General features: G+C 42.1%; 1 protein-coding gene across 4 annotated transcripts in view; it reads left to right on the top strand.

Moving 5' to 3' along the window:
• DYNC1I1 (dynein cytoplasmic 1 intermediate chain 1) overlaps window positions 1-13,712 on the top strand; it is a 368,960-nt gene that overhangs the window by 92,664 nt on the left and 262,584 nt on the right. For all 4 annotated transcript variants that reach the window (XM_018047394.1, XM_018047396.1, XM_018047395.1 and 1 more), the window contains one exon: window positions 1,905-2,020. In XM_018047394.1, coding sequence (XP_017902883.1) covers window positions 1,905-2,020 — 116 coding nt within the window. The remainder of the gene's footprint in view (window positions 1-1,904; window positions 2,021-13,712) is intronic.

Below are 13,712 nucleotides of genomic sequence, written 5' to 3'. Positions count from 1 at the left end.
GTGCTGGGTCCCCAGCCTCACCCTCCTGCACACTATGTGGTCCAGACATCCAAGTGAGTGAGGCCACATGGCCGAGGCCTCTGTGGAGCTTAGTGGGGCTACGGTTGTGCTTAGTGGGGCTGCAAAGACGACCAGTGGGGCTTTTTCTCTAAACTAGCCTTTATTTGTGTCTACTCTCTGCTCATCTTAGGTTTCACCTCAATTATTTTAGTAATTCATAAAAAAGAAGAAATTTGTGTTTCCTAGAGTGCTTGGGAAATTGTACGTGGAAATTCCTAGCTATGGTATGCGTTTTCTTTCAGTTTATTATTACTATCTACTGAAAAAATATAGTGAATCTGTACCATTGCTAGTAGTAATTCAAAAATTAACACGAATAAGGTGTGCTGCTATTGATTCTAGAAAGCTAGGAAATATGGATTTTTGGCTAAATGGTTATGTAGCCTTTCTTTCTCTATCAGAAGAAACACACATATACTCTATTTCCTGGAAATGTTAAAGCAATATAGTAAAACATGTTCAATACTGATACTAAATCTATATATTAAAGTAATGTTTCAGAAACTATTTTAAAATATGAACGTGTGTAAATTGTTACGTATGTTTGTGTATATAATACCTATCTGGCCTCTGCATTGTATGTAGTGGCACATATACATTGTCTGTAATAATCCTAGTACTAAGTGATGGTGATGTCTCCATTTTACAGATGAGGAAACTGAGGCATAGAGAGATTGGGTAACTTATGCAAGCTCACACACATAGCTGTCAAGTGGTGGGATAGTCTGTGTGCTTAACTATGAGACTCTACTGCCCCCACAAGTAGATGTTTCCTGGGTGACGCAGGAGGCACTTTGGATTTGAGGGGTAACTCAGAACGGACCATTAAGAACCTCAGCTGGGAGTTTGACTTGGTGGCAAAAGCACTGGACCAGGGCTCAGACCAACATCATTTTAGCCCCGGTTCTGCCGTTTATGAGTCGCATATGTCTGGGCATGTCTCCTCCTGACTCTGACTTTCCTCATCTGTAAAATGGAGATGGTGATAATATGCCCAGTCGCTTCGTAGAAGGGTCGTGAAGACAGCTGACATAGTGGATGTGAAAGACATCTGAAGACACTTGACGTGCTCCATAAACATTCAGAAAGGATTTGCCACAGGCTCACAGCGCACTTGGCAATTCTAAACTAAAGCTGGACCATTCTTAGCCCAGTGCCCTTTCCACTCATCTGTGCCGTGTCAGCGTGCCTTTGAACAAATTCACGCACTGCTTTGTATTAGCTCCTTTTCTGGAGAGACGATGGTATGCTCCCCCTTGGAATATCATCCTCTCATTACTATCGTAGAGAATGTTTTCTCCACTCAGCAGTCCTCTCTTTTTCCTTCAGATTTGAGAAGTGTTAGTTTTCTTTTGTCCCTCTTGCCTAAGCGACTAGAACACTGTATTACAAATGAAAATTTCCTTTAACCGAGAAAAATCAGATTTGCTCAGAGTGGAAGGAGGGCCTCGTTTGAAGTGGAGGAGATCCAGTTTTGCAGATAGAAAAGCTGAGGGTCAGTCTGAGGGGGGCACTTAACACCACCCAGCAACACAGGGGCAAAGTGGCCAAAACCAAGTGTCCGGACTTCCAGGCCAGGCCCAGTTCTACTTCATGACGCTGCTCCTTGCACTGAGAAGCTGTGGATGTTTGGGGTTTATTTATTTTATTTATTTATTTTTTTATAAATCTTTATTTTTACTTAATTTTACTTTACAATACTGTATTGGTTTTGCCATACATTGACATGAATCCACCACAGGTGTACATGGGGCTTATTTATTTTAGATGTTTGTTGTATTCCTGATAGATCTTCTGCAAGGAATGCCTTCCGTCTTTGAGTGTTTGTACTTTGTTACTTCCAGACGGAGACTGCATAAGCTGGGCGTGTCGAAGATCACCCAAGTGGATTTCCTGCCCAGGGAGGTAGTGTCCTACTCCAAGGAGACCCAGACTCCTCTGGCCACACATCAGTCTGAAGGTGAGTGATGTCTTTTGTTTACTTTCCAGGTGATCTCTGGGGAAATGGCCAGGGAGCCCCATCGTTCCTGTTGATCTTCTATCTTACCGTAAGACATCTTCACAGGACACAAATATAATGACGCACCAAAAGCTGAAGTCTCTTTGGGCTCTGGTTTTGGAAACAGTGGAGAGGAAACCCAGTGGTACTCCTCCAGGGGGATCGTGAACTTTCAAATGGGTAACTTAGGAAGGTCACACTTTGTTAACACTGTGTGAGTCTAGGGAACATCTCCAAGGAAAAATGTAATAGAAACTTCTCTGAATTTTATTGGTAAGAGTGTGTGTACGTTAGACGCGTCATTTACAGGTATCAGCAAACTATAAACCCCACCAGCTCATCGAGGTAAAGCGTTGTGGAATCCAGCCACACCCAGTCCCGCTTTCTTGCTGTGTGGTAGAGTTGAGCCACTATGACCCATGTGGCCTAAAGTCCTGACTGTAATCTGGCACTTTTCCGAAAAACTTCGCTGACCCCTGACTTGCTTTGCCAATTCAGATGGCAACACACTAAGAGCTTCTTAACACAGTTTAAAGACTTTCCATGCAAGCTCCATGGAGGGGGGTGGGAATTGAACTCCCTGCCTCCTTGGTGCATTCCTGAAAATATCAGGTGGAAAATGTACATGCAAATCCCAGTACGTCATAAAAATACACTGATAAGAGAAGTCGAAGGTAATCAATGAAAATGCATCTTAGAAGTGAGTAATGACACCAAAGCAAAACTGCTCCAGAGCAGAAGCAGGAGATGTATAGACGTAAAACAGGATAAGTGACGCTTGCATTGACAGAGGGTCGCGCTGCTGCCACAGCTGAGCACATTCTCTCTTGTTATTTTATTGTCTGGTGCAGTAGAGAGGATGTTAGCATTCTGAGTTCACTGTTGTTGTGTAGTCGATACAAAAGCCATGAAACTGAAAAATGATTTGCATTGCCGGCTTGGTTTACAGCATATATCCTTCTGTGAACCTTGGTTTGTGCAAGTTACCGAGCTTTTTCAGTTTCAGTTTTCAACCCATAACGTGAATAGACAAGTGAAATCAGGTTCCTTGAAGGAGGGTGCTGCCTACACTACACGCCTTCGGAAAACCTGTCTTGGATAATGCCAGCTGGTGTGGTGAGCATTCTTTGGCTGAAGGGCCTCCATTTTTCAGGTGAGATGATGAAATGCATTTTAGAAGCTAACAAGTAGCACCCTCTGGTGGTGAAATGGTAAACCAACTATTTCAACGAGCCTAAGAACTGTACGTTAACGTGGCGGAAAAAATGAAGTTGGGAAAGATCTTGGGAGTTCACCCAGTCTATCCCTGGGCCTCCAGGCAAATCAGCAAGATCATTAAAAACAACCTCGCCACCCAACCAAAACATTTGTTTGAGTTCATTTGCTGCCAGAGGTATTTGCAGAACTGTAGCCTGAGGTATGTTTATTTAGCCCAAAATTTGACCCGTAACATAAATTTCTACAGTTGACATTGGAGACGGAGTGAATTGTTTTTTGGAAATGTGTAGACTTTAGATATTGGAAATGGTACAGAACTATTTACAAGGGAAGATAAATTAAGGATGAAAAGGCATTGACTCTAAACTTTGAAACTGGAACACATCAGAAGGAGGAGGCTGGGCTTTCCATTTTACGACTGCAGAGAGGGCTTGGGACCCTTCATTATGCTGTGGTCCGAGCAGCAGGAAAGAAAGAATGTATTCCTCTGCTCTTGGCAGAAGTTCTTTCTGTTTTGTTAACAAGGCTCATAGAGCTTTTTTATGGTGATGGGCATTTCGACGGTTCAAATTCCACAATGTAGATTTAAGCTCAAAGTGAGCTACTGTCCCTGTAGACAGTGAAGCAATCTCCGGCAGGTTTAGACGGGCAGAACTTGGGATTTGAGTTCAGCAGTGGTCCGCTCACCTCAGAGGATTCTCTGGCTACCTGAGTGGTCCAGCCCCTGGCTGACAGGGGAGCCCCACGACCCCCTCTCACCTGCAGTGTGAAGGGAGCGGACAGAAGCAGAGTAGGAGGCTCTTCCACGTGGCTGGTTTGCGTTGACTTCCAGTTTGGGAGCTTGGGCCCTGGCACCAGTTTTCATGGCAACTGCGGCTGTTCAGAGTCAGGAAACAATGAACTGCTGAGTTTTATGACCCAGTGAGGCTCTTGGATGGATAAAATACTTAAAGCTGTGGTGCCCGTAAGATCCATTTTAGCTCATTACTGCCGTGATGTATGAAGGAATGCTGATCATTTTTTAAGTCATTATGCGACTGGAAAATTTAACTCTTTAAACCAGTGATCTCAGAGCGTTGATCTATTCTGCATCGAATGGAGTTCTTATGCATTCCGTTTTTGACGTGTTCTCATTTTACTCTTTAAAATGGAAGGGAAGGTACTGTGGGCTTGCCCAGGCTTAAGCCTCTTTTCGCCACTATGTGCTATAATGAATAGTCTCTTAATTTGTGATCGTAATGACCTGTTATGAGAAACAGTCCAGAGAATGATTTAAAGCAGAAAGATTTAGGAATTTTTGTCTGCACGAACACTGGTTTTTCAATACAAGTTTAGATCTTCCCTCCCTGGTTAGGTCATTAGTTGCCGAGGAAGAAAGCTGAGAATAGGAAATGGTGATTTGGGGAGCAGGATATCTCTGTCCCCAAAACATTTTAGACACATGCTTTTTATTCCCGGGTAATAAGAAAGGGGGGAAAATGGTTCCCTTCCAAACTACAGCTGCTTTGTGTTATTAATATTAACCTCTCCCTTGATTGTCTGGGAGGTGTTGACGTTAGGATGCCAGCCTTCTGTGTCTTTACTACAGCGGGAAAAGTGACTGGCCCACCCTAGGCACCCGACAGATGCTTTGAATGACAAGGATGAAGCCAGACATCTCAGAAATGCCAAGTTCTGTGGTGACCCCCAGGAGAAGGAGAACTTCTTAACTTGCGGGGAAAATGTAAGCCGATCTGGAGGGAGGAGGTGGAAACTTACATAAGCTGGTGATAGTTTGAAGAGTTCTTTAATCTTCCGTTTCTCTTTATCATATCTTATAAATGGGAACTCAGTGGCCCTGCATTGGCCACCTCCTCTCCCTTAATTTCCTTCTCATGCTTCCTTTCATATATCCAAGAGAGACCAAACCGCTTGCATTTTCCAAGGCATCGTGTAGCCTCAGGCCTCCATACGGCCTTGCATTCCATGCCTTGAATGCCATGGAATCCCTGTTTGCTTTCCGTCTGGGCCGCAAACAAGGGCCAGCTCTCTAGTGATTCTACTTCTGGTTGATACCTCTTCTTATACCTTGAGCATAGTCTCTCTTCCCCTTATCAAGCCATTCTTTAATTTATTTAAAGATATACTTTATTATTACTTAAATATCTTCCTTTTAGGTTTGATCTTCTTGAAGGCAAGGTGAATGTTCTTTTTTTAAAAAAATTTTCATTGGAGTATAGTTGATTTGCAATGTTGTGTTCGCTTGAGGTGCACCGCGGAGTAAATCAGTTATACATATCCACATATCCACTCTTTTTTAGATTCTTTTCTCATGTAGAATACAAAGTATTGAGTCAAGTTTCCTGTGGTATACAGTAGGTCCTCATTGGTTGTCTAGTTTGTATATGTTAGTAGTAGAAGTGGTCAATCCCGAACTTTGAGTTTATCCCTCAGCTCCCTTAACTTCGGTAACCATCAGTTTATTTTTGACATCTGTTACTTTATGTCTGTTTTGTAGATAACTTCATTTGTACCCATATTTTTTTTTAAGATTCCACATATAAGCAGTATCATATGACATTTGTCTGTCTTTATCTGCCTGACTTTATTTAGTACGATCATCTCTAGGTCTGTCCATGTCACTGCACATGGCACTGTTTTGTCCTTTTTATGGCTGAGTAATATTCTATTATATATATATATATACACCACATCTTCTTTATCCATTGCTGATGGACACTGAGAAGGCGTGTGTTCTTTACCTCCATGCCCAGGACAGCGCTTGGCACAAAGGGGCTCAGCAGATATCAGTGGAAGAAACAAAGGATGAGATAATTCTAGAGGAATAAGAAAGAAGGGAAAATGCTCATTGTATTTTGGGGAGATTGGAGTATGATGCATGCGTTAAGGCTGCACTGGTTTTGGGGGGTTTATCAGGAAAAGTCAAGAGAGTACAATTGTGTGAGGAGGCGAGTTCAGTGGTCCTATTTCCACCAGGCTTCTATTTCATTCCCCAGGCTGGTGCAGGTATTACTGCTGTAAGCATGACAAAGTTGTCAGACCTGACCTGAAGAAGAAAACCACCGAGGCAGCCCATCTTGGTCCAGGATAGAGCAGAGCAGTCGTCAAGTTTTTACTGTGCAGAGATGCTGTTTAAAGTACTTTGGATTTGGAACGGGTGTGTAGGAAGGTGGCTGAGGAAGGCTCTTGTTTCATCTTTGTACTTTTGAAAAAATATATTTTCTTGGCTGTTTGAGGGTAATTTCTAGCTTGGCTTCCCATCCTCTCTGGCATATACTCAACAAAGATTCTTCAAGTATAGATATATTTTCCCAGGATAAACTAGTCCAGCACTGTGCAATAAGAACATAATGAATCATTATGCATTTTAATAATGCTTTGTTTAATCTAGTACGTTAAAAAGTTATTCTAACATATAATCAACATACAAATTATCAATGAGATATTATACATTCTTTTTTATATTAAATCTTCAGAATCTGGTTTGTATTGGATATAGCATATCCCGATTCAAACACTAACTTTTCCTTGGAAGTACTTGAACTGTAATAAAGCTTTCATAAAATTTACAGTTGAAAAAGTAGATTCCTATGCCACTGTTGTTCCAAACACATTTGGAAGCTGTTTAATAATGGAATCAAATGTTTAACTTTAAAGTTAAATTATAAAATGCCGTTTTTCAGTTGCTTTAACCATACCTCACTGCTCAGTAGCCGCAGGGGGCTAGTGCCTCCTGAACTGGACAGCTCAGGCCTACCATGGTTCATCATGGTGCAGGTCGGGCTCTGAGAGCCGCAGCCAGCCTGATCTCCGCTTCACTGTGGCCAGGCAGAGGGGCTGGGGTGAGGAGACCTCCCTGACTTGTGGAGAACTCCTCCAGGTTCATGATGACTCTGTAGATTCTCCTCTTGGTGAGTTCAGCCATATCCAAGAAAATGTTAGATGACTGGACAGGATTGAAGTTGTACTGGCAGCAGGCTAAGTCCTCAAGTAAGCCTCCTCCTGTCATATTAGAGGCAGTTGTAGGAACCCCTCTGGGCTCTCCCTTCATGGTCTGTAGTTTGTTGTTCAGTCGCTAAGTCATGTCCAACTCTTTGTGACCCCATGGACTGCAGCACGCCAGGCTTCCCTGTCCTTCACCATCTCTCAGTGTTTGCTCAACATCAGGTCCAGTGAGTCGGTGATGCCATCTGACATTTTCATTTTCTGCTGCCCCCTTCTCCTTTTGTCTTCAATCTTTCCCAGCTTCAGGGTCTTTTCCAATGAGTCAGCTCTTCGCATCAGGTGGCCCAAGTATTGGAGCTTCAGCTTCAGCATCAGTCCTTCGAATGACTATTCAGGACTGATTTCCTTTAGGATGGACTGGTTGGATCTCCTTGCAGTCCAAGGGATTCTCAAAAGTCTTCTCCAGCACCACAGTTCAAAAGCATCAATTCTTTAGTGCTCAGCCTTCTTTATGGTCCAGTCTCACATCTGTACATGACTACTGGATAAATCATAGCTTTGACTGTCTGGACCTTTGTCGATAAAGTGATGTCTCTGCTTTTCAATACACTGACTAGGTATGTCATTATTTTCTTCCAAGGAGCAAGCATCTTTTAAATTTCATGGCTGCAGTCACCATCCACAGTGATTTTGAAGCCCAAGAAAATAAAATCTGCCATTGTTTCCATTTTTTCTCCATCTGTTTGCCATGAAGTGATAGGACCGGATGCCATGATCTTAGTATTTTTTGAATGTTGAGTTTTAAGCCAGCCTTTTCACCCTATCAAGAGGCTCTTTAGTTCCCCTTGGCTTTCTGCCATAAGGGTAGTGTCCTGCATATCTGAAGTTATTGGTATTTCTCCTGTCAGTCTTTATTCCAGCTTGAGCTTCACGCAGCCCTGCATTTAGCATGATGTACTCTGCATACAACTTAAACAAACAGGGTGGCAATATACAGCTATGTCCTACTCCTTTCCCAGTTTGGAACCAGTCTGTTGTTCCATGTCTGGTTCTAACTATTGCTTCTTGACCTGCATACAGTTTTCTCAGGAGGCAGGTAACTTGGTCTGGTATTCCCATCCCTTTAAGAATTTTCCACAGTTTGTTGTGATCCATGCAGTCAGTAATTTGGATGCTAGGATATTCAGTTCTTGTACCCTGTCTTCACGTTGCCCAAAGGACTACTGAAGACCACGTATGACCTCCTTGTTAGTTATCTACACATCTGCTGCCCCCTGTCCTTCATGAAGTAATGAGAGACCAGAACTAAGATTTGTCTTCTTCCCACTGTATAGCACAGGTAACTCTGCTCAGTGTTATGTGGCAGCCTGGATGGGAGGGGAGTTTGGGGGAGAATGGATATATGTGTATGTATGGCTGAGTCCCCTTGCTGTTCACCCAACACAACTGTCAGAACATTGTTAACTGACTATACTTCAATACAAAATTAAAAATAAATGAATTTAAAAAAAATTGAGTTACACACTGCAGAGTGTAGAATTCTAAGTCTTCTTACGTGTTGGTGGTCCTGAGAACATAACTCTTTGATACGAAGTTGACAAGTAAAGATGTCTTCCAAAGAATCTAAGTGGAAATACTTATTTGGAACCTAAAGTTTGAAATCGGATAGTTCTTATTTCCTAACTGAAGCCAGTCCTGAAACACCTGGAGGTGACCTGGGAGAAGACGGGGTATGGTGTGATAACCTTGGCTTCCAACTGGATCCCAGTTTCCTGGACCTCAACACGCCTTCTCTGAACTTACTGTTTAAAGAAGTACCATGTGTCTCATGACAAGCCACGGTGGCATCTGGATGCAAATTAAAACTTCCTAGTGAAGGTGGCACCCGCTCATCTTATTTTTAGCTTCTGTTTTTTAGATAAGAACCGACACTCTTCCAGGGAGATGGTGACGTCTGCCACGTTTTGCTTCCTTAAAATATGCCTGCTCTTTCTCTTTTGACACTTGGTTGAAGTGTTAGTCCTCTCTCAGAACAAGCTGTAGAGGCTCCAGGCCCAGTGCTAACAAGATTAGCAGTGGAAAGATTCTCTCCTGGGATATTATTTTTCTGTAGCAATGTTAATCTCATATCTGCTTGGGAAAACTCTTGAAAGACAAAAGAAAAAGAAAGGAACGGGGAGGGAATGCTATCTAAGGAACACAGACATCGCAGACAATACTTTTTAGGTATTATTTATATCAAAAAGACACATTTTTCTAGTTAAAATTGTTTTTCCTATCTCTCAACCACCTTTCCATCTATTGGTCAGGAGAGCACTCATGATTTAGTTTATTTGGTTTATATTAGACACTAAAATAGACATTGGATTGGCTTAGCTGCCAGTCAGTCTCGATATTCCAAAGGAGAAACCTCATGCTAAAAGGTAGTTTATTTTTAAAGAGCACCCAGTGAGAGACCCAGAGATGGTACAGTCAAATAACAGTCAAATGAGCTCATTTATTCAGAATATTCCTCCCATTGAAAAGAAGAAGGGCACCAAATAACAACTAAAAATGAAATCAGAAATGTAATGAAAAGACTAAATGCAGAGCAAGCCTTGGTGCCAGCGGGCACTGTCTCATTTCCTATAGCTCTGATGGAAGATGAGATGGTTGGTTGACTCAATGGACATGAATTTGAGCAAACTCCAGTAGATGGTCAAGGACAGGGAAAGAAGTGCTACAGTGCATGGGGTCACAGAGAGTGGGACGTGTCTTAGTGACTGAACAACAACAACTGTAATCTACAGCTCTACAGAGAGGGGAGTCAATGAGAAAAATAGCCCTAGGGCATCCTGGGAACTTTAGGCTCAATATATGATCGTATTTTGGCCACAGTACTGTACTAAAAAACAAAGAGTTATTTTTAAAAAGTGACTTATGTATTGGCTGCACTAGGTCTTCGTGGCTTTCTCTAGTTGCGGAGAGTGGGCTGCTTCTTGTAGTGGCTTCTCTTGTTGTGGAGAACAGGCTCTAGGTACCCAGGCTTCAGCGGTTGTAGCACACAGGCTTTAGCTGCCCAACGCATGTGAAATCTTCCTGGACCAGGGATCAAACCCGTGTCCCCTGCATTGGCAGGTGGATTCTTATCCATTGACCCACCAGGGAAGTCTCAAATTGTTTGCAAATTTTATTTAAGCATGGGTGAATGAGTTAACCAACATATCACAGTCTCTAGACTATCAAGAGTTAATGTGCTTTGGAGATGCATGGCATTCAGAAGTAAAAGATTTTGCATAAAATAAAAGCATTGTCCTTTTGAAGTTGTGATGGCTCCATCCCTTTAGTTTTTCATAAAACTGGAGGTATCTTCAGATCAGGAAGATAAGAAGCTTAACTAAAGCTAAGGACCTAGAAGCTCAAATTAACATGAAAGCAGCTGTGAGATTTTTTTTTTTTTCCCCTGACTCCAAGGCTTACACGTTCAGGTAGATTTTCTAAGCACATTTAACTAATATCTAAATTATAGACCTAATATCAAGTTAACATGTAATCATAGATCACTAATTGCTTCCCCCAAGTCCATTTACAAATCCTATTTTGTTGATCTCCAAGGCATCCCTTCTCAGAGGTTCTCATGAACCTGGTTACAGACACATGAGTTCTGTGTATCACTGATGCCTGCACAGTGCCTAATATTTGGTGTGGGAATGAATGGATGACCTCACCTAGCTAATAGAGTAATCCCAACTGTTTGTCTTTTGAGCTGGATGATGGAAGAAATAAAAGAGAGGTAGGTCAAAGGGTATGAGATGGGAGAAGTTGCCCCAGAATTTATAGTTTCAAATGCCAAAGAACTGTGGTTAATTTAAGCAGAAGAATTATACAAAAAAGATCTTCATGACCCAGATAACCACGATGGTGTGATCATTGACCTAGAGCCAGACATCCTGGAATGTGAAGTCAAGTGGGCCTTAGGAAACATCACTCTGAACAAAGCTAGTGGAGGCGATGGAATTTCAGATGAGCTATTTCAAATCCTAAAAGATGATGCTGTGCAAGTGCTACACTAAGTAGGCCAGCAAATTTGGAAAACTCAGCAGTGGCCACAGGGCTGGAAAAGGTCAGTTTTCATGCCAATCCCAAAGAAAGGCAATGCCAAGGGATGTTCAAACTACTGCACAATTGCACTCATCTCACATGCTAGGAAAGTAATGCTCAAAATTCTCCAAGCCAGGCTTCAGCAATATGTGAACTGTGAACTTCCAGATGTTCAAGCTGGTCTTAGAAAAGGTAGAGAAACCAGAGATCAAATTGCCAGTAATCCACTGGATCAGTGAAAAAGCAAGAGAATTCCAGAATAACTTCTACTTTTGCTTTACTGACTATGCTAAAGCCTTTGACCGTGTGGATCACAACAAACTGTGGAAAATTCTGAAAGAGTTGGGAATATCAGACCACCTTACCTGCCTCCTGAGAAATGTGTATGCAGGTCAAGAAGCAACAGTTAGAACCGGACATGGAATAACAGGCTGGTCCCAAATCAGGAAAGGAATATGTCAAAGCTGTATATTGTCACCCTGCTTATTTAACTTATATGCAGAGTACATCGTGTGGAATTCTGGGGTGGAAGCTAGAATCAAGATTGCCAGGAGAAATATCAATAACCTCATATATACAGATGACACCACCCTTATGGCAGAAAGTGAAGAGGAACTAAAAAGCCTCTTGATGAAAGTGAAAGAGGAGAGTGAAAAAGTTGGCTTAAAGCTCAACATTCAGGAAACTAAGATCATGGCATCTGGTCCCATTACTTCATGGCAAATAGTTGGGGAAACAATGGAAACAGTGATAGACTTTATTTTGTTGGGCTCCAAAATCAGTGCAGATGGTGACTACAGCCATAAAATTAAAAGATGCTTGCTCCTTGGAAGAAAAGCTATGACCAACCTAGACAGCATATTACTTTGCCAACAAAGGTCCATCTAGTCAAAGCTATAGTTTTTCCAGTAGTCATGTATGGATGTGAGAGTTGGACTATAAAGAAAGCTGAGTGGCGACGAACTGATACTTTTGAACTGTGGTGTTGGAGAAGACTCTTGAGAGTCCCTTGGACTGCAAGGAGATCCAACTAGTCCACCGTAAAGGAGATCAGTCCTGAATATTCATTGGACCAACTGATGTTGAAGCTGAAACTCCCAATACTTTGGCCACCTGATGTGAAGAACTGACTCACTGGAAAAAGACCCTGATGCTGAGAAAGATTGAAGATGGGAGGAGAAGGGGCAACAGAGGATGAGATGGTTGGACGGCATCACCGACTCAATGGACATGAGTTTGAGTAAACTCTGGGAGTTAGTGATGGACAGGGAAGCCTGGCGTGCTGCTGTCCATGGGGTCGCAGAGAGTCAGACACAACTGAGTGAATGAACGGAACTGAATTTAAGCAGGAAAAAGTTTGAGTAGAAGGATAATATGTAAGTCACAGAATCAACATGATGATTGAAAAGACAGACTCAGAAGGCTTCTCAGGCTGAGAAGCTAATTGTCAAGATAACCAAAATTTAAAGTATAAAATAGTTTCAATAAGTCTACCACCAGTGAACCTAGGAGAAGCATGCCAGGTAAGGGGAAAAATCCAGAATAAGCAGTTAGTCTAGTGAAAGCAAGTTGATTCCCCACTACACCACAGAAAAATGTGATCAACCTGGCTGGTTCTTCTTATGAGTTATGGTTCAATATTGGGAATTTTGATTGGTCTCTGGTTGGGCAGTAGCTGAGGCATCTTGAGTTAGGGCAACTGTGCCCTTGTATAGCCTTGATGTACATACTTATGGCTATAGATACTTTATGAGTCCACTGAGCAAGTACTCATGCAGTGGACACAGAATAACTGGTGTTTAGAGATAGAATATATCAACTATTCCACCTTAGAAGCCTCCTTCTCAGTGCATAACTTTAAAAAATTTTTTACTGAAGTATAGTTGACCTGCAATGATGTATTAGTATCAAGTGTACAGCAAAGTGAGAGAGTTATATATATATACATATATCCACTGTTTTTTAGATTTCTTTTCCCATATAGGTCATTACAGAGTACGGAGCAGTGTTCCCTTTGCTCTATGGTAGATCCTTATTGGTTACACCGTGCATTTTGTATATACACATGCAACTTTTTTACAAAAATATATTGATTTATTTGGCTGTGTTGGGTTTTAGTTGCAGCATGTGAGATTTTTGTTGCAGCCCACGGGCTTCCCTAGTTATGGCACACAGGCTTCTCTCTAGTTGTGTGTGTGTTTAGATGCCCTGTGGCATGTGGGATCTTAGTTCCCAGATCGGGGATCGAACCTGCATCCCCTGCCTTGGAAGGTGGATTCCTAAGCACTGGACCACAGGAAAATCCCCCCAGTGGGTAACTTTTGATTGTACATAAATATTCTGTCACTCCGGGTCTATGTTGAAAGGTCCCGCCGTATACCTCTTTCCTTAACCTTTTGCATTTGTATCC

The sequence above is a fragment of the Capra hircus genome, chromosome 4, assembly GCF_001704415.2.
Source record: "Capra hircus breed San Clemente chromosome 4, ASM170441v1, whole genome shotgun sequence".
NCBI lineage: Eukaryota > Metazoa > Chordata > Mammalia > Artiodactyla > Bovidae > Capra > Capra hircus.
The sequence above is the reverse complement of the archived record's forward strand: the minus strand, read 5'-3'. Positions and strand labels throughout refer to the sequence as shown.